Source organism: Aquila chrysaetos, chromosome 18 (assembly GCF_900496995.4).
Source record: "Aquila chrysaetos chrysaetos chromosome 18, bAquChr1.4, whole genome shotgun sequence".
Lineage (NCBI taxonomy): Eukaryota > Metazoa > Chordata > Aves > Accipitriformes > Accipitridae > Aquila > Aquila chrysaetos.
Genome location: NC_044021.1, coordinates 15041527 through 15069092, shown reverse-complemented (window position 1 = coordinate 15069092; position 27566 = coordinate 15041527). Strand labels below are relative to the sequence as shown.

Genomic DNA, 27566 nt, shown 5'->3' with positions numbered 1-27566 from the left:
GAGGGTTACATATTCTCAAAATGTATGCTTCTCGTGCATATCTTTAATGTTTTTTCTTACAGGATGCAAACCTACCTGTAAATTGAATGAAAATGGACAGCCAACTGAAATTCATAAACAAGACAAGGACAGACACCTCTAACTTGTTTTACAGTTTAAGTCAGTGTAGGAAATCTTCCACTTGTCTGTTGAAATCCTCTGCAAAACGCAGGTGTAGATTATGCTTCCCTTCTGGCATTAGAAGCAACCTTAAAAGAGAAATAATCAAACATTGAATATACATTTTATTCTGTGAGCATATGTAATTAAAATATTTATTGCCTCTTCCTTGCTCTTGGTTACCGAAGTACAGAACTGAAGTAACTTTTAAGTACTGTCCCTATGCATGTGGTTCAGAATGTCAACCACAGCAATAATTGAAGCAACAAGCATAATACTTGCCTGACTTTGGGGAGGATAAACTAAGCTTAAAACAATTTTTTTGTGTCCTAGACCCAGTTTCTAGGAACCTTTCTGGTGGTCTGCCAAGAAGATAAGATTCTAAAACTTGTATAAGCAGGATGCATCTTTGGAAGGTATGTGAAGTACTTGAGCTCTGCCTCTTTCAGAGAACAGTGGTTGTGCTGGGCAGTGAACAAATTGAAGAGATCACTACAGAAATATAGATTTCGTGTCACCAACCAAACTCATTAGTGTTTGAACTTCATCTAATCTTTCTGCAAAAAGACAATCCAAAACTAACACTGTTTGTTCATTCATCCATTAAAGTAAAAACAGAAGTCAGGACTACTTCAGCTATAACAAAAGCTTAGAAGTAGTATCTGTGAAGAAGGTTAAATCATTGCAATACTGATATGTGTGACAAGCTTAAAGTGCTACTGGCCATTGCTTTTTATCTGCAAAAACACATACATCAGGTATGTACTTCTAACACTTCTTTTCTTTATATGGGGGTGGCATAAATTATTTTATCACATGCTAAGCAGTTTCAACAGAGCTAAAGCCATCTTGACTGTTACTTTGCTGTGTTGCCTTCATGTCATCCAAGTGCCACTACAGCAAGGGGGATCTTTCTTCTTTTGGTGGTGACAAGTGCTGTTTTGTCTTGGGGGAAAGAGCAATACTGTGTGAACATACCCAGCTCTTCTAGCAGTTCTGTCTGAATTTCATTAAGTCTGTTTCTTCAAAGACCAGCAGCACACAGATGCACAAACCTATAGCACTGTGTATGCTATTAGCTACTGCTGTTAAGCCACTGTAATGCTACCTAACTCTAGCCATACCATGCAAATATAGAATGATGGCACACTTCTACCATGTGCAGATACATTGCTTGTTTCTCTCTACAATCAGCAAAAGCTTTTTCTACCTTACTAGGTAAAAATCAAGGCAAGAAAAGCTCATAGTAGAAGCAAGTGTTACTGAAAATATGCTAAGCTTAAGGATTTCCTTCTGCTTCACAATGGAACACATAATCTACAGTGCAGCAAGGGAAGAAGGGGACCACATACCGAACTATTAATTTCTGAGAACACTGTTAGTCTGACTTCTTTTCTGATAAGTACAGATATAAGGGAGCACTTCAGCATGGAGACATGGAAAGAATCATTTTATATTTTATTGGATAGCAACTTCTAACAGTGTTTCCTCTTTGGCTTGTCTCTAAAGAGAAGCTATCAGATCCTTGTCTAGTTTTTGTGATGACTTGCCTTAGTCAGCATCTGGAGCACTTCAGAGCTTAGTGGAACCTAACACGATGATAGGTGTTCCAAGCAGGGCATGTCGGAGTAACTAACTAGCAGACATGGGATAAAACACCTGCATGTGACTGTTAGGAATGTCTCTTATTCTCATCTTTCCTGTGGCATAATGCATTTCTATGAACAGCGGGTCTGACTTTGAGATAAATATAGCACTCAATTTTTCACAGAGATGACACCAATGAAACAGTTCCCTACACCCTGCATTCATAAAAATGGGTTTTGTTCTAATTCTTTTCTCCGGTGTTCATTATCACAGTCTGTTATTAAGTAGTAATAGAACTCTTGAATTTGTGTGCAAGTCTATGAAGAAAATTCAGCTGGTGAAATCGCAGCTTTTTATAGGAAGCATTTCTCAAATTTTCAAATGAAGCAGATGGTGCCTTGAGATTTTTCTTGTTTAAAAAGTAGTATCTCTGAGTATAGTTGTACATATTTTTTTTCTCATTCTGCTTTTCTTAAAAACACTGAAAATTCGTGGGACAGTTCAAAAAACAAAATCTTTGAGGTTGTTGTTCACCTCAACAAGGCAGAGCAAATGTCAGTATCCTGTGCTTCTCTCTAATAACTGGGAATCTCTCTCCATTCATAGCATCTAAGTTCACTGCTCTACTGAATGGGACAGAAATGCGGTCTCTTGCAGTAAAAGGAATGCAGTGGCCATAACAGAAACAGAGGAGAAATTTCCTTGTTTTGATCAATATTAGGAAAGAGGAAAAGGATCTTACTCGGTTTCTCTTGGAGGACTTCAGAAAGAAGCTTATTAAAATATTATATTTTTTATATCATAAGAAAGGTCCAGCTACACTGTTTGGATTGTAATTTGCTAGGGAAGTTTAGAATAATAGCTCTGTGGCAGAGACAACTTGTCTAAATGCTTTTTTTTCTTTTTACACTGTGGGTTTGAACTGCTTCATTTCTTCAACAATGGTTAATAAATACTCCATCATATAACTTACCGAGAGCCTTTGATGTGCTTATGAATGTATTCTGCGTGAGCTTGTGGAACCAAAGGGTCTTTCTCACCATGAATTATAAATGTGGGACATTTAATATCTGGCAGCAACTGTTGGCAGATATTACCTAGGGAGAAAATAAATGAAGGTCACACTTTGTTTTAAAATAGTATGAAAGACTATAACAGCTTCTGTAGAGGACTATGAACTCCACTGGGTTCTAGCTATTGCCTCTCCTTTTGGATAGCACGCAATTTATCTACAGAACTATGTAATCAGGACTATAATTAACATTTCTTTCTCCAAAATGTTACTTCACCAAAATTTGCTTCATTAATGGATACTAGCACAAATGGCTAGAGTGAATGAAGTACTTCTGTCCCACATTTCCCCCAGGCTCCCTTTGACTGTTCAAAGCAAATACATACATTTATTTCCTGGCTTTGTTCTTTTCAGCCTTAGAGTCTTATGGCCTTCATGTTAATGCTACATTTTGGTACATCAATTGTCAGGTTACAAGCTTTGCTACTTTTACCAACAAGTAACTTAGGTTGTACTCATGCCTGTTCCACCTTCTGGACCCTTTGCTGTCTGCAACAAATAACCATTTAATACAAATTGTACTAAAACTATTCAAAGGTTACTCTCCCTGCCCATTCATCTTGCAGAACCTCAAGAATAATTTTATGCTTACTAGTCTTTAATCTCACTAGAAGGAATTCTAATGCTTTTCCTTAAACACCCCACAATTTTTTCCCCCTTTTTTCCTCATCCCTTAGTAACCCAGTTTCCAAACTCTTTGCCTACCTACCCATGCTCTTGCAAAAGGAGCTTTGGGCAAAACATACTTGATGAGTTTTATGTTTCATTTATCTTTGAGATAACTTTGTCCTATTTGTAGTTGTCTCCTTGCAGCTACCAACAGGTATACAGTTAATGCTCGTATACGCACGCTTTCCTTAGCTCTAAAGTTATATGCTGTTTCACACAGGTTTTTTCCAATTGTTTGGTTATTTATATAGTCTTAGTTTGCAGCTCTACTGGTTAAATATTTTCATTTAGAACATTTCACCCATAGTCCTCAAGCACCTGCACAAATGTTGACTGTTTTTCAGAACAAGTAACAAGTAAATTTAGACTATTTACCTAAGGATGTAACTGGCAGTCAAGCTATTATTTCCTAATTTCCAGTCCTAAAACTGTATTGTACTATAACCACTAGATTATATTTATTCCAAAAACACAGAACAGCAAGAAGAATCTTGAATTTTGCAGCTTTATGCAACTTCTTCAGTTTCATTAAATATTGGCACCTTCTAAAAGTTCACTTCTTACGGCATTTCACACTAAAAGCTGTCCCATTTAGGGCAAATAGTCTATTTCTTAAAAAGAGCTTGAGTTGAGTTTTTGACCAGCAAAGGCTTTGCTGTCCTCCTTTTATCTCTGAAAGGTTTTATTAACCCCGTTTCTTGTATTTGCCATATCTGCACCTTTTGTGCAGTGCATCTTAACTTTAATTCCAAGGAGGCCTGCTTGTAGTCCAAGTCGTCCTCCCCAAGCTATGCCTGGAAAAAACCTGCAGTCTGATGGTTGCTCATCTTTTTTAGCAAACATTAGGCTTCTCCCAATATCTGACCCAATTACAGCATCTAGGTAATTCAGCTCCTTGTTACATGTCTCCAGGTGTCTTCTTTTTCACAGTCACTCCATCTCATAGTGTCTGAGGCATGTGCAGGCAGTGAAAGGATGTCACAGACAGAGTTTCACCAGCCTGGGCTTTGGACTTAAGAATAAACTAGTTTTAGGGAAATGTGTTCTAGAAAGAGTAAAATAAAATCAGACCATAATTTGTTACATCACTCCACTGGGAGAAATTCTAGTACCATGTTGCTGATCCTGTGCAAAACTTTATGGAAAAAATATGAAATGAAGGAATGTTCTCCTTGTAGTACCTGCTGCCTGTTAATGTATGTCACCTCCTGTCTTTCATTATGAGAGTTGCATGAAAATGTGTATGAGAGAATTACAGGCTCCTTGTTTTATGTATTATGTATTTCTCCTTTAGGCAAATTAAAAGCAATTTTCCTCTGAATTAAAACAGAACTGCAGATTACTCATGGTATCCTTGGCTGCAAAAGTCTGTGTAGAGTGATTGCAGAAATCTTCAGAGATAAACATTTAATAATTATATTGTCTAGTTTAACTATTCTTTTTGGATTTTTAAACACCTAAGCTGTGTCAATAGTGGGTTTTTAATGTGTTTTGTTAATTCTGAGTTCTCAAAATCTGAACTTCTTTTTTAACTCATATGCTACTAGGTTTGAAACAGTGCTTCAGCTCCTGTTTGCAGAAACTGGAATGAACATGCCTTACTTTTGGGATATCTTAACAATGTCACAAAGAGGTAATCCTTCGACACAGAGAGGAGAGGAGAAAAAAGCTTGAGCAGAATCCCTCCTGTTCAGTCTGCACAAAAGCAATGATTTAATAATGTAGTTTTGTGGTGGAACAAGAGGAGAGACTCATCAGCTAATGCTTCCCCTAAATGTGTTTTCCTCCTGTACCTTGCTGGTTCTGTGAACCATCTACAAAGTAATTGCTTTATTCATGAGTGTGAGTCAGACCCAGCTTTTAATGCCATATGCAGAGTCCATCCTTTACTGGCTGCTAGGAGTACTGTAAGACTTTTATCCAGAACTGTCTGCTACTATAATTGCTTCAGTTTAACATTGTAAAAGCCTTACCATCTGATTTTTCAGCAAAATGACATATTCCATTTACCCAAGCCTCACAGGTTTTTGCAAAGTAGTCATGTCCATACATCTCTTCCAGTGGTTTCTTGACCTTTTCACTCCATTTTGAGACATCCCGGATGCCTACATAAAGTAACATTGAAACATGTTAAGTCCTTTTCAGCAACAACATGTAACCCAGTACTATCAACACCTAATATGAATAAGTTTTCAAACCAGACCACTGATGTGTATTTCAAACTTGAAACTGCACTGAATGGTTTTAAATAATTCATAGTATCAAAAGGGTATAATAAAGATAGTTTTACGATCTCTGCTGGGTCTTTCTGAGTTGCAGAAGACCATCTTGTTATTATGGTCACAAGGAACAACAGAAAAAAAAATTATAATCAAAGGACTCAGTCCTAAAACTTCTGATGTTTCTTTTTGGAGGGCTTGCAGAAGAGGAGCTCAGGGAGGTACCTTGTGTATAAAAAGGGGACTGTTTTATAACAGTGTGCCAGAGCTGGCAATTCTTTTTTTATAACCTTCAGCCTTTTGCTTTGGCTCATGGATGGAAGTTCTTCCATGGTTCCTACCAATATTCTGAGGAAGGAAGCTCTTACTAAGGCATTCCAGCAGCCTGACATCATGGTACATTTGCCATAGTCTTACAGAAAAACAAGCAACTCTACTAAGTAGAGTCCTGTGACTCATGGCAGGCTGGCTAAAGCTGTACAAATAATCTGACATTCTAGTTACTTATTTATCAGATTTACTATTTTTCTTCCACTAAAATTTTCAAAAACCAGATATCCACAAGGGTGACTTTCACTAAGCTATATTTCAGCTGTACAGCTTTGTATTGGTAAAACTCAAAACAATATTGGCATAGCAGAGAACCTGAGAGACCTGAAAAGTACTGAATCATCAAACAGCAATATATGCCACTAGCAAAGCTTTTAATTGGTTTCAAATGTGAATTAAGGGAAGAAAGGAGTGAGGTGTTAATTAACAAACAGAACTTGTCCAGCCAAATGAACAAGGTAGCAGAGACTGAAAGTGTTTTATAACAGCATCTGATTGGAAATGAGTTTGCTCACTCCAGACTAGCTGTTACTGAACAGCTGTTTCCCTTATAGAATCTACTGTTTTATCCTTGTGGCTGGCCTTAATTTAAAAAGGGGGGGAGGTGAAGCCAATTTTGAAAGGGCATAGATACCCAATAAACACCTTTCTTTCCTACCAAACCCTCCACTGCAGCTGAGATTCACTGATGAACCAGTTGTAGAAGGCTTGCACTGCTTCTCTCTGAGCTCCATCACCCAGAGAGAGATGTTGAAATTACCAGTCCATGAAGAGGCCAAAGGCTGGCATTGCTGTAGGTGCTCTGTTTAAAGTAAGACTTCTTTTTTTTTTTTTTTTTTTTTTTTTTTTTTTTTTTTTTTTACATTTTAGCCTGTTGGCTGATACTAACTGACATGCATTTCATAATTATATAATAAAAACTTCATACATATAAAAACATGTAAAGAAATAAAGTAGCACTTTCACAGACCTAAAAAACATTTTACTTACTGAACTAAAAAATATACTGCTACTACTACTACCAATGAAAGTGCTTTAGTATAGGTGAGGTAAGTACACATGTGCAATACATACACTTGTTATTTAGCTGAAGAGAGACAGATTTCATAGCTGATATAAATCAAACTCCAATCACTTAAATGAAGCTATACTGGGTTACGCTTGCTGAGAGCCTGTATGGTTAACTCTTTTAAATCAAGAGGAAATAAGGTCTCTTTATGAGTTCAACAGCAGTATTTGTTATTTTCCTTTCAGTGACAAATGGCCAGATTCTATTTCATGTGAGTGGAATAAGGAACAGAAATCCCACATTTCTTTACTTTGCAAAGGTTTTGTAACCACAGCAATTAACTTTAAGGAAAGCAAATTAGAAAGGCATCCTGGGACATTTACTTGAATGATTCATTTGCTTCCTGAACACAAATGGTAAGTTATGAGCTTGTTTTCTTACTGCTTATGTATAATAAGGGCCCTAAAGATAAAATTTGTTACATGCTAGCCCAGTGATTTTTCTGTGGACCTTGTCTAAAGGTTGCACAGGATGTGAGAAAGGAAATCAAGCCTGGGATCAGTAGTAGTATTTGCAATTTATTTTTAGGAACTTGTTACAGCAAGAAAAATTTTACTTTCTGAAAACTACTGATAAGCTATTATAACTTATGCTTTTCGTCAGCTGTTGGTAAGGACTTTTTAAAAATTCCATTATATTACCCTCGGAATAATTGTTAGGGAGCTTCTCACTATGACTTTAATCTATCCTTCTACTTAGCAACTTGGTGAATTTTGTGTCCTTTTCCTTTAGGTTTGTTTTGTCCTCAACTCTGTCTCCACTTAGCTGTTACATGACTAAGATACTTAGGTCAAGAAGTTAGGATATGATATTCAGTTTGTACATACCATTATAAATTCTCACATCCTCCTGAGTAACGCTGGCATTTGCTCCCCAGACAACCAACTTGTGGATAAGAGTTGGATATTTTGCGGCTGCAATGAGTGCTGTAATTCCACCATCACTCCACCCCAGCAAAGAGAACTTCTTAAATTTCAGTGCCTTGATTTGTACAAGAAAGTTGTATGCAAATCATCAGCTGGTTTTACAAGCAAATATTAAATATTTCTTGAAAACTAACAGTACAGATTTAGACACAACACTACATAGTTGAACTATGGATAGCTTTCATAATTAGAAAATATAATTTTCCTGCTATATGTAAAAATACTTAAGAAAAGGTCAAATATTTAGAAAACAAGAAATTGTACCTGCCCTTCCAATTTTCTACAGCTATTTAATGAAACAGGCAGTAGCCATATTAGATTATTGCTGCATTTAAAAAAGCCCTCTTGGAATTAAGAAATGTTTATTTACAATGGAGAGTAAAGACCTTCAGAGAGCCTGATGATATCAAGAATCTGTGGATTCTCTTGGTATAGTGTTGGTAAAGACTATCACAGCGTGGGATGGTAGGTAATGCAACACCAGGATGAACTTAAGAAAAAAGAGATGTTTAAGACTTGAAAAATGGAACCCAGTGATCTAATTTACTGATGCTAGCTGATCTAAAAAAAAAAAATCTGCTCTGTAACAACCAAAAAATGCTTAAAGTATTTGCTACAGGATTGTATCAAATTTTAGTGCTTAATTCACATTTTCTGAAGCTTTTAAGTGTACATTTTAAATGTTACCTCATGGTGAATTGCAATTCAGAACATTAATAATGAAATTCCTCCTTCTCGAAAAGGAAAGCTCAGGGCAAAAAATATGACAACCAAGGCCTTAATTTATTCTGACTTGTACAATGCTTTCCACTAGAATTTGAAACTCTTGTTTCCTCATATACCACAGTCTGTGGTACGGGGTACTGGCAGGGACAGGAGAGAGGATTTTGTGTGTATGATGTTCAGTGGGCAAAGGGTGGGGAAGGTGAAGACACTTAGCAGCAAACGCACCTGAAGGTTGTACAGGGATGATATTCAATGGATAAGTAGTATTTGCAGCGTTCCGTATAGAAGCCTCCACTTGTGAAATCTTTTGCAAACAAACATAAAGGTTTCAAAGGGGGTTTGGTTTGGTTTGGTTTGGTTTTTTTCCCAGAAATTACAGCCTTTTAGATGTGATTAAGGAAGATATTATACTTTTGGAGGAAAAAGAGCAAGTTAGTTGAATGAGTTGTTTTTGTGCTTGGTGTTTTGTTGTTGGAAGTCCAGGCGTGCTTTCTTTGGACAGAAGAAAGCAAAAATGCAGGCAATGAGGGAAACAACTACAGAGAGAGAAAACGCAGTTTCTAGTCTGCTTGTAAACTAGATGCTCAAGTGAGGCATAACTTTATCAGTCAGCTTGATGCCTAGCAAACTTCTGTCACTATAAGGCTTTTCTGGTTTTGGCTTCTTACTTGGTATTAGGCTCATTGTAGTGTTGCTCAGTATTAGATTTCACTCTGCTAAGCTATGATTACTGAACAGAAAAGAAATAAGGTAGGGGAAAGAAAAGGACATGTAAAGTAAGAGCTGACAGCAAGAAAAGAGATCCTTGAATTTTACAGCTGATCACAAGTTGGCCCTGGCCTGCTGAAAAAGTAGTTATCTGTGACCAACTTTCAGTATTGTGCTACTGAAGGGTTACTGATGTTACTTGGCAAGTTTCAGGAATTGGCAGCAGTGCTTGTAAAGCTTAAGTTTTTGCTGTTGCTGTTGCTGCTGCTGCTGTTCCCCTACCGCCAATAGCAAATTATGGATCTCAAAGGCGGCTGACGGGTGGAATAGCTGATTAAAATTTTTGTTCTTCATGCCAGGTTATTTGCCAGTGCTTCAACTGAGATCTGTCTGCCTCTAGTATTCCTCTTGTTTACTAGCCATTATCTTGATGCATTCTTCGGGTTGTCTCAGGATGCCTTTCCAGCAGGAGGAATTTAATCTATCCTTCGCAGCCTTCCAAAAACCAATGTGATGTAACAGATGTGTTGGAAATGATATGCGTGTTTGCTTGCTTTAATCTTGAACTACTTACAGTACAGGCCTCTACATAACATTGGCAATAACCCGAGAGCTGGTTGCACAGCTCAATTCTGTGGGTGATTTTGTGCTGGCTTTACCCTGTAAATGAAATAAATGTCTTTTGAAATCATGTCCTCCATCCAGGCCTACATGAAATGTGATCAAATGATCACATAATGCTGTGACAGAAGTAACTTTGAACAGTGAGTTGCAATACAACAGCACTCTGCACTGTATACTTTAATTGGATCACAGGGAGTATATCACAAGTAAGGGTGGCATTTGATCTACAAAAACTTGAAGAAGCCTGAGCTCATCCTTCTGCTAGGACAGTAGCTCTGAAGAGGAAGAAACTCTTAAATATCAACACTAATTATTTCCATAATGATTGTTTTAATGCTATTTGCCTTTGCTAGCATTAGACATTGAGAAGGAGTGCAGCAAAGCGGACTTATTTGCATTACACTCCTTTTATTTCAAGCAAACTCCCTCACAGAACACATACGGTGATAGAGAGCAGTGTCATCTGCATCAAGGTGCTAAATACTCTGCAGAATTTCAGCTTTTGTTATTTCACAGAAATCTTGCAGCACTCACAGCTCCAGCAGAGACACTGGAATCTGAAGAAGCCTAGAATAAAGGTTCTGAAGGCTCACCTATACGGATGGGTTTTTTGGCTGATTGTAGGCCAGATGATGTATGTAAACCATACATCATTACAAAGCCCTCTGCAGGAGTTACGACTTTGTTTTATTCTAGAAATCCTAGTTGGGATGATTCCTTGGGATTTGTGCTATCTTTTATGTTATGCTAAAATAGAAGCAAGTTACCCATGCTTGGAAAGATTTTAATAACTTGTTATATGCTTATATCAATAAACATCTTCAAAAAACCAGGGTGTTATGTCTCATTTGTTTTGACATCTTTAGAAATTGGTAGGCTGCTGTCCTGCTTGACTGGAAGCTACATGGTTATATACTCCTTGGGGACAGATCTGTTTTCTATTTTGCATTTATTAGTATTTGAACACAGACAGGAAAGGGGGTTACAACCATTTAGACTGAAAGTTTGTCACCTATCCGTGGCAGCATCTTTATTTTCTTTGTTAGCATAGCAGAAGAAATTGATGAGTTATGGTGCAGAGAGATTGCTTTTATGGTTAGAGGGCAAAACTGTGTATTAATTCTGATTCTGCTGTCAGACTTATTTTGTTTCTCTACGCAGAATACTCCATGAAGGCTGCATTTCCAGTTTCAGATGGATTTCTGCAAGGTTACTGTTTATTACAGAAATACAGTTGGATTGACTGTCTGAATCTTGTCTCATATTTTTGGAATTTTAATGTTCTGCCAACTTTCTTAACATGGCCAAAGAGACTGTATAGCTTAATATAACGAAGCCAAAATATTAGTTAAAACTAAACCAGAAAATAGTGTTAGCACTTATAGGACAGAATAGGAGAGGAACACAGAAAGATTTGAAATAAAAAAATCTGCAAGATGGTTTAAGCAATAACAGCTTTAGGTCACATTCTTTAGAGTCACAATAGCTGTATTAGTTATTAAGATCTGGTATGATCACAGGAACCCTTCGATTTCCCACAAAAATTATTTCAGTATTATGCTGCAAAATGCAAAGCTTCAAGTTAATTTTTAGAATCAAGTGTTTCTTGAAATGGGCTGCTCAAGGCAAAATGCCAAGATTCCATTAGCCAGAAAATTTTCTAAGAGCCTTTCATTACTGTAATCCCTTCAGCTAAACCACTTAGCATAGACTTTGTGTTTTATATACACTTTACCTAAACTTACATGGTTCTTGGCTGCAAATCTCTTAGAGCAGGGTCTTAGGATTAATTATAAAGCATATGTTTTTATTCCAACTGCTGATCCTCTATGTATATTGCAGAAGAGATGGAAGAAGAAAATATTTTCCAGAATAGTGCATCTGCTCAGTTTTAAGCCTTCATTTGTATGCTCTTTTGCATAACTTGCTGTTAGCTGGAAACAACCTGCTTAACAGTACTCTTCTTCATTCTCAACATTTAAGGAAAACAGCTTTTAAAAATATATATAAAATAATAAATATCTCAGAACAGATTTACCTGCATAAGATCCACAGCATCTTTTGCATCCCTCTCAAAGAAATCTGGAGGAAAGTCTCGAGATGGAGGAATGGACTGTCCATATCCCCGAGGATCCCAAGCAACAATTGTGAAAAGTTGCTTATTCATAGACTTAAGCTGTGGTCCAAAATCAGTTTGACCACTCCCTGAAACATCATAATTTTTCAATTATAGTAACCACCATAATACATGCACACTATACATACTCTAAATGGAAACCCGCAGAAACTTGTATCTTAATTCTAAAAGAAAGATTATCCATCAGCTGAAGTACACTTCTTCTCTAATCATAACTAACCATTGTAACTAAGTATTGCAACTCTCAGACAGGAAGTAGCACAATAAAAATCTTTAGAACTATCTGCAATACACTCAGAGCCAACCATTTCTGGTAGGGATGTAAGCTTATAAAAAGCTGTGCTCTACAAAAATGCTTTAATACAGAATCTTAAACTGAGGTACCTGGGTAGAGATTTATCTTTAACAGATTTAAAGCACTAGCATGGTCATTGCTGTTTATCTGGACAGCACAGGTGAAACTGAAAGGGGAGGCATATACTGACTCTAGCTACAAATTTGTAGGTGAAAAGCACTGTGCGAGACAGTGGTTCTTATTCAATAAAATACTTCTATGAGAATATTGGTGCTTAAAGCTGAGTTTTAAATACTTCATTGCCTGAGGAGACAATGGTGACACAAAAGCATAAAACTGTAACTTTTGATTTTTCTAATATATATTTTATCAAAATAAGCCAAATACAGCCATTTTTCTGATGCAGAATGGTTTCCTTTACTGATGGCTCAGACCTTCAAAGGATTAAAAAATGAAGTATTCCAGTCTACTGCACTAAACTATCTATGAACACCTAGCATGAAGGTAAGACTGCAATTTATTTCTTATTAGCATTATGGTCATGTGGTAACAGCATCACATGCTACTTCATTAAAACCTGTTCAGATCTAATATATTCAAATTATGTAAATCAAATATCAAATTGGCTCTCCATCATTATATTAAAAAGGCCATTTAAGATTTTTTTCTGAAATAAGTCCTCAGATACCTCCTCCTATACCATCAACTGGTCTAAATGATAAAAGCGGCTGTATATAGCATGCTGTGATGAGCTGACTACAGCCTGACATGATCTCTTCTCTCTTGCAACACCAATTAATAGCTAGTTAGAAATAAACTATCAGGTTGTTTGAAAAATACCAATGCAACCTGATTAATATTAATCACATACTGTTAAATAGGCTTTGTATCAACCTCTGCACTATCATGCACGTGCTTATTATACTATATTTTTTGTAACTTAAAAAATACGCAAGGCTGTAAGCACATCTGAATGCTGTGTTTTCTTAGTATTTTTTTAGTTAGAGAAACATCACTTTTAATATAGTTTACAAATAGTATAGAGACTAATTAATTCTGTTGACCTAAAAGCACTTATCTTGTTGCCACAACACACTTATTAGTCTGTTAATACAGTAAATAGTGTAAAAAAGTATTGAAAACTTAGTATCAGTACAAAGGGAAGAAGTATGTGACAGTCAGAATGTAAAGCTCAGCCCCACATGTTGCCCCAAAATATTAAACTGTAAGCTTAATAATGGTAAAGATACTAAGCCTAACTATTACTGTTTGTAATAATGCTAACTGGACAATAGCAATGTACACCTAATAATAATAATAATATTACTCATAACTGAAGAAATACATTATTTCTATTTAAAGAGTTGGCATTGGCAACAGGATTGCTAGTTTCCAAAGCTGTTTAAAATGAAGGTTGAAACATATGACTACTAAAGCGCCCCTAGCATTAACTTTTTTCCACCCTCCCCCTGAGAATTCTTTGAAAGAAAGAACCACTTCATGAAGACTTGAAAATGTTGCTGCCAAGAAGAACAAATGTTTCCTGCTCTTCAGTTCTTGACATTCTAGCATCTTGATCCAGCAATTCAGTTAAGCATGAGCCCAGCTCTGAGCACAGTAACGGTCCTACTGACAGCCTGCCATGAACTGCTGGTAAGTCTGATTGGCTCTTTAGAACTGCAAGAACCCAGGAAAAAAAGCCTGTGTTAATTTTAAAAGGTTGTTATCAAAAGCAGTGGTCTCAATGGACAGATACCACTTAGCTAGCAGAACCTGTTGTCCATCTCAGAAAGCCATTGAGAATCTTAATGATGTTGCCCTGAAAAACCAAAACATGAAAATACATTTTTAAGCAAAAAGCAAGTCTCAACTGTGCCTTTTTCACTATGATAATAAACTGCAAGTGCTGCATTATGTCTATTAATTCGATTGGAATGCACCTAGTTTCTAAAAAGGAATGCATAATTCAGTCTGTGTAACAAATATAGCTGACCTGATTTCCCCCCCTCCCTGTTATTTTGCACCTTGTATAGCTATTTGCAACCTGTGCTGGACACCCCCTTTGCATAGTTAAATCCAAAAGTGCGAGTGGCTGTTACACATGTCAAGACATTGTATAAAAGGTGCCTGGTGAGATAAATGAAACCTTTAAAAACTGTTAATTCATTGCAATAGCTCTGCCTTTTCCTATCTGTTGTATGTGTAGCAATTTTTTAAATGGCAATGCTCCATAATCAGGTGTTGAACATGTTACAAAATAGTTTTGTGCATTGTAGCTTGAAACCGGATGGTGAAAGAGGTGGTTGCTCTACAAAGATAAGACAAAATCTCCAGACCTAGCATTCCAGGAAGTAGAAGAACTGCATGGCTTCCTTCTCCTGTCTGTTGATAATGCAGGTGGACTCCATTCACTTGGATTTTGGCAGATGTTACTGAAGTACTACAGATGGGGGAAGGGAAGAAAAAAAGGGAAACTTTCAGACAGTTAATTCTCATTACTACACGGTCATTCAAGGAATATAGAATCATTACTTTTTTCTAGATATTAACAACAATACAGTGAGATTTAAATGGGTCACTTGCCTTTCATGGGTGCACAGAAGACTAAATAAGAAACTTGTCAGGAGCAGAGAGGTATTCAGTTCTGACCACTATGTAGCATTTGTACTTAGGTTTCACAAATGTAGTTAAACTACTTAAGTTAAGGGGGAGAAAAAAAAAAGTCTTGACTATGCAACAAGGGGAATATAAAAGGAGCTTTACATGGCTACAGAAATGTGTTGAAAGAAATACATTAGAGAGGAGAAACCTCATTCTGTCACAGCATAACTTTTGAAATGGCTGGTGTTCACCTCGTTATTACTAAACTGAGCCTCTCCACCTGCCAAAGAAACCACAATCTATTGTTATGGTTCCTCACGAACCAGAGGTCTACAATGAAAACCACCTTGCACTGAGATGAGGGTGGAGAAGAATAATGTGATAATAATATATCTGTCAGTGTAATCTCAGCAAGAGATAATGCTTTACTGGAAAATACCACATGATCAAAAAACCCCACCCGCTAAAGAAGTCTCATAGAAACCGACTGCATAGGCCACCTCTCAACTCCAACCCTTAAACCTCTACATTAACTTTCAGTACAAAGCAAGACATATGTGTAAATGCAAACAGGTAATCTGAGATACCATGTCTAGATAGAAACACCTAGTGAGAAAGCAGAACAAGCATAGATTGAAGGTAACTTCTTAACAGTATAAACCATTACATCTGTTCTCCCAAGCAAATTTGTGCCTTAATGGTTGCAAGACATCTTTTCAACAACCTATCTCATTTTACTTAAAGCTAATAATATGACAAAAAATTTGCCATTTGGTTGCCTAATGGCCTCATTCCCTGCACTTCTTAGTTTACCTAGATTAAATATTCTTGCCCTATGAATTCAATCAATGTGAATTTCACACACATACAGAAATACTGTTCTCCAGTCTTATATATAACAATAATCTCTATTCCATGATATGCACTGTGCAACTTATTAAAAATTCAATTTTAACATATAAATTCTGAACTACTTACAGCATGTAAGCATAGTCCCACCCGTATAGAGTTTAAGATGGTGGATTAAAGGTAAAAAATCCCACAAACTTAAACCCTTCTCCTAAGGAAAATGAAAATGAACAATAGCTTGCAAACTCAGGTTCCCAATACATAAGTGGCAGTTAAACCACAGAACCTGTTCAACACAAAGCCATTTGGATTTTACATAAAATCTTAGTCTACATAACCAATCATGTCATATGCCTAAATATAAGCTGTGACTGTGCAGAGTAGGATCAGCTCTTTCTACCTGTGCGGATCCAGTCTGAGAACTGGAGTGCAAATGCAGATTTCTGGCAAGAATACAATTCAAAGAAACTCATTGCGTCATTATAACTTCATCGAGTTTTGCTGAATTGTTATGCAAACATGATTCAAGTCACTAATTTGGCTGTAATGTTAAACCTCCTTTAAGTCTATATATCACACCTGATGTGGCTATATACTTCGCAACTTGAATTTTGAATGTAGCATTCAGATGGCCTTCTTATCTCCTTTTTTAATATCTGACTGTTGCTTTTTTCTATTTATAAAAGAAAATGATTTTTATTTTTTTTCTTGATATACCATCTTTTGGTTTGTCATTCATTTCAACAGGTTATTTTATCATAGTTCTCACCAGAGCAAATGAGCACCTTGCTCTTATTAAATTTCATAGAAATTTGTGAGGGTTTTTTGCTTCTGGTTAATAAATTGCCAAAAACATTTCCAGTTCCTAACAAAACAGAAATAATCACCATCTTGTTACTTTTTTTTAAAAAAAGGTTACCAACATGTACTTTTAATAGACAAGGGATGCATATTCTGCTTTCCTGATTCAGATGCTAGTTTTTTTTACACAGTTCCACATTTTTTAGGATTAATTATTAACATTAGGGGCTTGAGAATTTTGCTAAGTTTGTGATGCTTTTCTATTCTTGGATTGTGCCTCAGTGTAAAGTCCAATGGAATCCAGGAGTTTCACAAAGAAAGTATTTTCAATACTTTCTGGACTATGAACAAAGGAGTTGGGTTTTTTAATGTGCTGAGAAACTGTACTGGAACTGCCTACACCTAAGGCAGATTTGGTCTTCCTCACAGCAAGTTTCTGTGAGTCTGAAATCACTTCAGCATGCTTGTCAGCATGATGACTTCACTTCTGTCAAGTTTTCATAAAGACTGCATTTTCCATTGGTTGGCACAATCAGAAACGATGTTAAAACAAAACAAAAACCCCCACTAGTTTGTAACTGAGTTAGGAATGCTAAGTTTTATAGCTCTTTGAGAAGCACTGGATACATACTGCCTGTGTTTACCAAGACAGTACAGATGCAGAGTAGGCAGGTCTTGTACCGTGCCTTGCTGGAGGGCATACTTCACCTCATACTCTGTGGGAGTGCAGCTTAACCTGGGAACTGCCTTTCTGTTCCAGCTGTGCTACAATACAACCTAGTCTTTACCTGTGCGGGGGGGGGGGGGGGGGGGGGAGGTATTATGTCTGTTTTCCTTAATAGGCTTTGCAGAATAAGCAGTATTATGTACATTACATATATGTATTCTCTTTGCAACCCAGGCGACCTCCAGGAAACACCTTATCCGCAGGTGGCAGAGAAGCAGGGCGGTCAAGCAGCACGTCCTGCCTTGCAGAGGGGAAACCGGACTGGCAGAGGTGAGGGTGACAGACACTGACGGAAGGGGCTGCGGGGCCTTGCTCGTACAACTCCTTGCAGCGCAGGCAAAGCAGCTAAGGAAAGGGCTCTGCCCTCCCGAGCGAGACGAACCTCCCCGCCTAACCGCAGAAGCGGGCACCTCAGGGTACTACCGGCGTCCCCACCTTGTCACCCTCCCAAATCTAGCGTACGCCCCTCTGCTAAAACACCTTGTTCGTTCCGCCCCCCCCCCCCCCCCCCCCCGACACCCACCCGGGCCTGTCAAATGTCACCTTCCGCAAGCCCCGGGCGGAGGGAGCAGGGGGAAGCGGGCAAGGAAGCGGCTGTGGTTTTTACCCGTAGGAAACCGCCGGTCCCCGGGGGGTGAACGGCGCGGCCCGGGCGGGTGGCTGCAGCAGCAGCGCAGCCCGGAGAGCCAAGCCCGCGATCCGCCGAGCCATTTTGCCCACCGCGGTCGCCCCGCCGGGGAGGGGAAGGAGAGAGGAGGGGAGGCGGGGCGGCCGCCCCGCCTCCCCTCCTCTCTCCTTCCCCTCCCCGGCGGGGCGACCTGCCGCCCTGCCCTGTCAGCTCCGGACTGCGCTGGGCACTACGGTCGCCCCGCTGAGGGGGGGGGGTTGCCCTGGGACCGAAGGCAGCCAGCGGGTCGCTGGGCGGTTTTGGCACCCTCGGGGCGCTGGAGCCCGTTCCCCGTGAGGCAAGGAGGGAGGGCGACTGGCGGGGACAGCCCGTTCGCTGCCCGCGCTCTGATGATTGGCGGCCGCCGGTGTCACTCAGGGCTAGGGCGGTGCGCCGGCGGCCGTTGCTGAGGGGAGGGTTTGGCGCCTCGGCTTTGGCGCCCCGCCCCCCGGCGGGGGTGAACGGTCACCCCGAGGCGGGAGCGGCGCTTGAGGGAGGGCGGCTCCCGCCCCGTGTGAGGGAGCTGCGGGTGTCGTCCGTCTGTCCTCCCAAGCCGTTCTCCCCACACGCGGTGTGATCCCCGATCCCACCCGCGACCCCCAGGAGGGGTAGGCGCTGCCCCCGCTTGAGGGTGGGAAGTGGGGGCTCTCCTCAGGGCCCTGCCCTTTCCTGCCGCCTCAGGAGAGGAATGCAGAGCCCAGCCCTGCGGCAGGTGGTCAGCTGCACCGACAGCTGGGTCCGGGAGGAAGGCACCGCGAGCACCTCCATCCTCTGTGGGAGGCAGAGGCCCGCCTCGACACAGCTCTGCCTGAGGTGTCGGCAGGGGGTGAAGATCCTGCCCTGGGAGATACAAGGGACCAAGTCGTGACCTGCACCTTCAGCTCTGCCCGTGATGCGAGAATCTCCATGGACTGTGAGAAAACAGAAGACTTGGTGGTCATCTGTGACTCCAGGTCTGCTTAGAGAAAAGCTCCCTGTGCAGCCGGAGCAGTTGGGATGGTGAGGGAATGCAGCTCCCCCAAGGTGATGTCTTCAGCACGCTGACCCCAGGCCTTTGGCAGGAATCATTAACTCTGCCTCATCAAAGTTGTTTGTAATGACTGCTTGTGGTGAAAGCATGCATCCCCTGGCCAAGGGCTTTGGCCTGGCAAGTGCCCACACTACTCGGGCTCGGCCACTTCTGAAGTGGCCTGACTACCTTTGTTCATCCCAGCACTTGGTTGCACTTTCCTCTGAACCTCCTCACAGGTTGCTCATAAAGCACCAAGGAGACTGACTGCTTTCCTGGGTGTCTGCTTTCCAAGTGTGGAGGAGAATGACCAGCCTGAGTCACAGCCAGCCAGGGCAATGGTGGAGAAGGCTGTGAAGGTAGTGAGGAAAAACGGAAGAAAGCTGTAGAGCTGGTACCAGGCTTGAAACAGACCTAGGAAACAAGGTCTCCTGCCTGGATGAGAGGGATTTCCTCAAGACAGGTCAGTGTTACGTATTAACTCCAGCCCAGTGGGAGCTCAGTGACTGCCCCAAGAGTGAATAATTGTCAGCCTTCCCACTCCATTGCCATTTGTTTGCATGGGACTGACAAGTCTTAGAGGTGAATGACAGTCATAACAAATCCCAGTGCATAAAGAGATTAACTCAACTGTGAGCATACTGGTTCAGTTTATCGCCTGAGCAGATCAAACCATTTAAGTTTAAGGTCTTTAGTATGGATAATTACAAGCAATCCATCATCAGGACAAGCTGCCTTCACTCTTGCCCAGTGACATCTACAAGCCCCTACAGTTTCCTTGCCTCTGAGACCACTTTCAGAGGCTCATCTTTGTTGTGAGTGTCACTGCCTACATTTCTTTGTCGTGGAAAATGACTGGAGGTGACGGCTGACTGTTCTATGTTCAGGAAAAAGAGGTAGCTTGGTCTTCTGCTACACAAACTGATTTTTTTCTGGATTCTGCAATTCCCACAAATCAAAAGGGGCACGTAGCTCATGTATCACTATGAGCTTCAGATGGAAAAGTCTCAAACTTGTATTTGATTTCACTGATGGTAAAATGACTTTCAATCTAATCTTCCTACATATCCTCTGCATACTATGGCTGAAGGAGATGTAACAACTTCCCAGAACCTGTGCTGAAGAACTGAGGGATAAGGTAGAAAGGGTTCATCACACAATGTAGGGGGAGAGAAGAGGTAGAAAAGTAAAACCAGAAGCCCTCACCGGATGAGAGAAAAGGGAGATGAGAAGGTATACGTACCACTTGAGAAAAGGATAGGGTAGTTCCAGATGGGTTAACCCCACTATCAGTGTGACGAAAGTTAAGTGGTCCCTTTGCAGAAAAGTCTGTCTCAGTCGAGGTGCTGCATCATCTCCAGGCATTCAGTCACAGCTCTGCAGCATATAAGGCCTGCAAAGCGACCATTCCTCTTCCATGCAATCCCTCTCATAGGCAGTGTCCTGCCGCCTTTGGCCTGGGGAGAGAAAACTAACACGGCAGTTGGGGCAGAAATGGCACTGGCAAAAGACCCTTTTCTATGTGTGTGGGGAAAATGAGTGGCACCATGAGGGGTGACAGGAGACAGCCGCTCTCAAGGAGACAGTTGCTGTCTGGGCCCACAGGGCGATGGCCCCAGATGCAGCCGTGGAAGCAGAACTCTGCCAGGGCTGGATGCAGATGGTGGATGATCTGGGGACAAAAAGAGTGTAAACTCACAGGTTCAACCTGTGTTCACCCTACTCAGTTCACCAGAACATCCAGTCTTGTTAGTAAAGCAGATTTGGACTTAATGATAGGCAACTGGGACAATTAAGTATTTCAGCTCAACTATTTCCTCAAAAATGTTCTCATCATAAATTACTGGCTGAAAGGAGAGAAAATGCTTTGGGCAAGCCAGACACAGACTTACTCTTACACAGTCTGTGAAAGAGTTGAGAACAACTGGGGCACTAGTTCTCCTGTCTGCTTCCATAAAATGTTTTTATTTGTCTGATTACTGCTGGTCATTCAGGTTCTGGGAACTAACTGGCCATTGCATGGAAGAGAAAAGAAAAAGAAAAGAAAAAAATTGTTTAAAAGAGGTAGTACTGCTCTGCTGGTGATGTGTCCCTGAACACAGATTTCCCTTTCCCTCTTAACTGCCCTGTCATTTTTTGGCCCCCTTGGTGTTGCTCCATCTCTCCAGTATGGTCATCTCTACAGACAGAAACTTGTGTTTAATGGCAGCTTCTGGCTGCTGCTGAGGGCAGGATTTCTCTCTGATATCCACCCAAGACTCTGAAGGGCATCACTTCTGTGCAATGGGATTTTGTCACCTGCGCTGAACCCTCACAGTCCCTACAGCCAGATTTTTGTACTTCCTCAGGTTGTAGAAAATCTGGAAAAGACCTAGTCAGTTATCAACATAGTGGGTCCCTTGAGACATGCTGGAACATCAGGCAGAAAGACTATTTCCAGGTCTCCAGAGGCATTAATTTCACCTACAGATAGGAGTCTCATATCAGGAGCAGTGATCCCCTACAAGACACCAGAATCATTACCATTAGTGGGGCTTTAACTCTGGAGTTTTCAAGGAGGAATTCATTTGTCAGGGCCATTGGGGCACTAATAGGCTTTAATAGCCAGGATCAGCCTCAGCTGGGGTCTCCCCCACACCCTCTGCTCATGGGCCCAGGAGCCTCATTTCAGCTCAGCAGAGGGTTATTGGTCCCTGACTAGCTCCAGCTGCATTACAGCCATATCCGTGTCTGGTTGGGGTCCCTAGTGATCCAGGTACTGTTGTAGACTTTGCTTCTTGCTGCAGACTTGCTTCTTGAGTCTGTGTATGGATTGACTGGTCATTTTTGTCTCTTTTATTTTAGCTACTTCCATGAAGTGAAATATCCTGATATTTTCATGCCTGTTTTGATACTTGGACTCTTGTGCCTCTTGGATGGTGATTGTTAGAGCAGACAATGTTTTCACCTTAGGACAAAACCTTGTCACTCCAGTTCCACAAAGAGGTAAGTTTTGGGTAGTGGTGAATTGCCAAATCCAGAACAAAGATGTGAAAATATTGAAGTTTCTTCCAAACAATTCTGAGTGGATGTGGAATGACTTTTGAATCTGTGAAGTGTGGACAGTAGCAGTACGTGGTTTTGTAGCAGGAGGCCTATTTAGCTGGAGTATTAACCAGGTTGAGAACAACATGACTTACATAGCAAAGAAAAGGATGCTTTGTCATAAGCACAACAGTGAGTAGAAAAAGATCCCAGATACTTTGGCTCAAAGAACACTTCAGACTGATGAAGAAATGAAGGCACAGACATTCATTTAAGAATTGTTTTCTTTACGTTCACCTGTATTTTTCTTATTGTCCTGGTTTTAGCTGGGATAGAGTTAATTTTCTTTCTAGCAGCTGGTGTAGTGTTACATTTTGGTTTTAGTATTAGAAGAATGTTGATGATAACAGTGACTTCAGTTGTTGCTAAGCAGTCTTTAGACCAAGTCAAGGATTTTTCAGCTTCTTGTGCCTAGCCAGTGGGAAGGCTGGAGGGGCACAAGAAGTTGGAGGGGACACAGCCAGGACAGCTGACCCAAAGAAATATTCCATACCATGTGAGGTCATGCCCAGTATATAAACTGGGGGGAGTTGGCCTGGGGGGGATCACTGCTTGGGAACTAACTGGGCATCAGTCAGTGAGTGGTGAGCAATTACATTGTGCATCACTTGTTTTGTATGTTCCAGTTCTTTTATTAATATTATTGCCATTTTATTGTTGTTGTTATTACCATTATTAGTTTCTTCCTTTCTGTCCTATTAAACTGTTCTTATCTCAACCCACGAGTTTTACTTTTTTTTTTCTGATTCTTTCCCCCATCCTACTGGGTGGGGGGAGAGTGAGTGACCAGCTGTGTGGTGATTAGTTGCTGGCTAGGGTTAAACCGTGACACTTATGCTAGCAAAGGATAGTTGTCTGTCAGCCTAAGTAGTGTCTGCATACCTTTCATATGTTCATGAATAACTGCATTATAAATCTGAAGTGGCCAAGTGCAGGCATGTCAGTGTGAGGTGGTCTCACCATTTCGAAGTTGAATATGATCACCATCCTGTAAATCTAAGCAGTCTTGGTATAATTTTTGTTCAGATTCAGAATGTTCTAGATTCAGAGACCTGAAATGGCTCCAAATACTCTGGTACAAAAGCAGAAACAGCTTCTCCCTTGGAGAGGGCCAGGGTAACATTCAGAAGATGGTTCTTGATATGTTTATGGGAGGGGTTGTATGAATCTCTTTTAGTGAACTCAGTGATCCAGACCCTTCTGGTGCTGCATTTAGTTCTCTTCACTCAAGATGTGTGCAGGGCACACAGGAATTGCAACCCATCCTTCAAAATCCAAGCAGTATTACTGGTTTGTTAAGGTGATTAGTGTGGATTTTTGTCTCAAACAGCTCTCATCAAGTGTCTCTCTGAGCTCTATAAGCTCTAATGCTTATTATCTGATCACATCTTAGTTCTGGCAGAAGTTAGTGTCTGTAGCAAAGAGATGAGAAAACTGTGCTAAAGAGAAAGGAAGTGACCTACTTAGAGTTGTAGAGGAGGAGTATGAGAGGAGTGGGAAACCCAGCGTAAGTCAGGAGCCTGGTCTCCTTTGTTTGACTCGTAGGCAATGCTTCCTCTAGCACAAAGATAGCTTCTAGAATCTGCAACCTAGACCCTGTTCCGATCCTAACTTCCCCATTCCCTTCTCTGCAGGGGCTGTATTAAGGATAGAGCGTGAGCTGCACTTTCCCTAGCTGCCATTTTGTGGTGAGGAACAAATGAGCATTGGTTGGCTGACTCCTGATGCTCATTGGTATGCTAGGAGGGAAACCTGGCATGCTGCAAGGAGCACTTTCTGTAGTCTGTAGAGAACTGGGATGAGGAAGGGGTGAACAAAGTGCCTAGAGGGCACTAGGATCCAGGGAAGAAAGCCCTCCCAAGTGCTGGTTAGCTCTGACAGGGCCCTGCTTGTACTGGATGATCCTTTCTACTTTGTTTCTCTGTAGCTCTTTCTCACTATGTACAAGGCTGGCTGTGTTTCAGAGACTGGAGGTTCTTACTCTATTTTCCATGTGCCTCCAAGGCTGAAAGAAGGCTTTCATTTGTTGTAGTATAATGATGAAAAAATCTATCAGAGAAAAGTGACATAGTTCATTTAAAGCTGCTTGATCAGTCAGAGGCTAAGTTCTTGAGTATTGCCTCTCCTTGGAAACTGGCCTCTGAGGAAGAGGAGCTGTATGCTGCCAGCTCAGTTCAAAGTTCACATATCAAATACTTGCAACAGTGTCCTCTCTGAGTTTTTCATTCAGTATTATTAATTGGTATTATTTAGCAACTATTTTGGAAGCAGTAAAAACTCCTCAAAATTCTTATCTGCTTGTACATTGTTAATGGGGACATAGTAACAAAATTAACCAAATAAATTGCTCTGAATTACATGGACTCTAATCCTCTCAGCATTTAAGAATTTCTGCACAGATTGGCTGCTGTGTAATGATGACTGTAGCTACAGGGTGGAGGCTGTACTTGAATGGTATTTGATCATTTGCTGTTAGTGTTCTAGCTTTGCCTCCACACAAAAAAGCTCCTAGACTTGTTGCCTAGAGTAAGAGAGAAACCAAAAGCAAGTGATTCCAAGGAACACAAGAATTCTAGGTAGGGAACTCTTTAATATCTTAAACTAGTGCTTTCTGTGAGCAGAACTCAATCAGCAATAAAACCGCGATCTAAAGTCTCAAAGCTCTTACTCTCTTAAAATGGCAAAACATAATGTCCTTGTGCATAAGTGGATGAGTTCACCTGCTGTATAAGATCTTCAAGGAGAGACCATGAGAAGGAGGTCTGCTACAGCAACCCACGGCTTTTTTCTCCCTGGCTTGCACCTCACCCATTTGATGAAAAATCTCTGTAAGATTGCTGCATTACTGCCACCTCTGTTCTTGAGGCTAATAGCTTGTCAGTTTAATGTGAAATTACTGTTCTGTCCTTTCCCTTCTTTCTTTTGCCATGGTGTCTGATCTGTGCCATACTACATCTCTTTCTTCCTTGTCCCCAATATTTTCCTGCATTTTTTTATCTGTCATTATAGTTTGCTTTTCAAAAATCAACACCATCCTTGATTTCTTTTTTTTTTTTTTTTTTTTTTTTAAATTTTTTGGGGGGATAGGGACGGATGGGGGTGGTAGATGAAATGAACAACCCAGTAAGTTAATATTAGCTGATCTCTCTCTGCCATACTTACCACTTCTGTAAATTTTTAGGCCAGGGGTGAGCATTCACTCTTTTCTTTGGACCTCTTGTACACCATTATCTTTTGTTTCACCTAGTTAACCTTGTATTGAGACATATAGCTTTGTGTTTTACTATATCCATCTTAAGAAACAAGACCAGTCTTAATTAAAAGATATTAAGAGGATCCACAGACTCCCTAGGTAGTTTATTCCAGTAGTTAATCATCTTTATTATTAAATATGTATTCTAATTTTGGCATGCCTGGCTGCAGCATCAAGGCATCGGATCCTATTATGTGGTTTTCCACAATATTCTAAAGAGCTTGTAGTATTTCATATTTTCTGTCCAGGAAACTGAATCTTCTTCTCTGTGATTGAGTCCTCCAAGTGTTATACTGAAAAAGATTGTCTCTAGCTTTCAGTTTTGTGGTTGTTTTCTATACCATCTGAAACCTCACCTGAACTATGAGCACTAGTCTAGAACTGGACTTGACAGCATCAAAGCTAAAATGACCATCATCCCCCACATCCCCCTTTAAAGATCTAGGACTAGCCTATGCTTAAGTCTTGTTCTGAGATGCTTTATGTTTGTGTTCTACATCTTTGTTGTTGTTTCAGAACAGAAGGTGCAGGCTCACTTTCTTTATTAAGGAGATGAAGCATTTAATGTATGCCCTTTAAATGATCACCATTCATTCTGTGTACCAAATAAGACAAGGATCTTATAATGGGGAAAAATAGCATGTTGTGTAAATGAAGACTATATGTATGTGAGACTTAGAAAAGCAAATGGGGGCTAGGGAATTGATGTAGCAATACAGTGCAACCAAAGTTGCTAGAACGTAAATGGACTTTGTTGATCTGTTCAGGAATCTGTTTCATGAAGTAACATAGTAGTTGGTGGTTGTAACGCCCTATGAACTGACACAGAGGAGAAGACACTCCCCAACCCCTCCACCCCATTTCTCTATCCGCTTCAGGAAGAGTAAATTATTATTTCTGGAAAGTGTATGCTCATGATACTAGAGAATGATGTCTTTTATCTATCTATCTATTATACTCAAGAATTTATAGAACATTTAGCATGTTGCTAAGTCAAAACAGTAAGGCAATGCAATAAATTGAGGCGTTCAAAATATAAATATTACTGTGGTATATACTGATACATCCCAAGCTAGCCTCAGTGGAAAGGAAAGTATGAGTTTTAGCATGCATTAACAAATATATAAATGCTCCACTATTTGGGTGGATGACACACTCTTTGTATTGATTTCTGCTAAAGTCTCCATTTTGGGGGCCATTTCCAGTATTGCCTTGTGCTAAGTAGGTTTGAAGATGACAAATATGTGTTGGTGGTTACTATGATTCCAGTTTCATTTTGCTTCTGCTAAAATGGTGGCTACTGTGCCAAGGAGCAGAAATCCATTCTAACTACACTTCTATTAAATTATTAGGTTTTTTTTTACAATAACAAGAACCTAATGAACACTTACGGCTTTATCTACAGCATAATTACCTGGTCCAAAACATCTGCTGGAAATATTTGTAGATTTGATGGAAATAGGAGGTATTGTCCTTCATAGGAGGAGTCTGGCATAATTATTCTTGGGGCATAAAAACTTACAGTTCAGTAATTCTTCTTTCATAGATCTTGCACACTGAGATTATGTCAATACTAGCAAGTCAGGGTGGCAAGGAACATTCCCAGGCTCTGGGATACCACCACCTATGCTACAGAGCTGTTGCAGTGTTCCTCAACACAACTTAGCGCTGTGAAATAGCCCTGGCACGATATTTTGGAGGTTTAAAGAACTGGCTACCCTGGCAGCAGGCTGTGGCGTGCCAGTTAACCTCAGTGCCCAGCACATTCCCAGGAATGTTTAGTTTACTAGTATAAATGCAGCCTAAGGGATTCAGAAACTAGTAACACTCCGAGCCCCCTGAGCAAGTAGGAGAATGCGTCTTCTGTCATGTGGTAATAAGGTACCTTCCCCTTACCAAAGCTCTAATATTTCCAAGTTTTTACTTTGGATTGCATGATTGAATTTTTTTTCACTATTTCATAAAGCAGATGAGAAACTTACCATGTAAATCTCTTCTACCAAGCAATGTAAAAATCTAATGCAATATTAACCTATGAAAGAATATTTTACCAA

The 27566-nt window shown here is 40.2% G+C and overlaps 1 protein-coding gene across 1 annotated transcript; it reads right to left on the bottom strand.

Moving 5' to 3' along the window:
• Positions 1–23: 23 nt before the first annotated feature.
• BPHL (biphenyl hydrolase like) lies at positions 24–18250 on the bottom strand. The gene is made up of 7 exons (XM_030042103.1): positions 18107–18250; positions 14858–14961; positions 12128–12294; positions 7933–8086; positions 5461–5592; positions 2720–2843; positions 24–248 (listed from the first exon to the last, which is right to left on the bottom strand). Exons 1-7 carry the CDS (start codon positions 18208–18210, stop codon positions 161–163), a joined length of 873 nt encoding a protein of 290 aa, XP_029897963.1. The 5' UTR covers positions 18211–18250; the 3' UTR covers positions 24–160.
• Positions 18251–27566: the final 9316 nt, after the last annotated feature.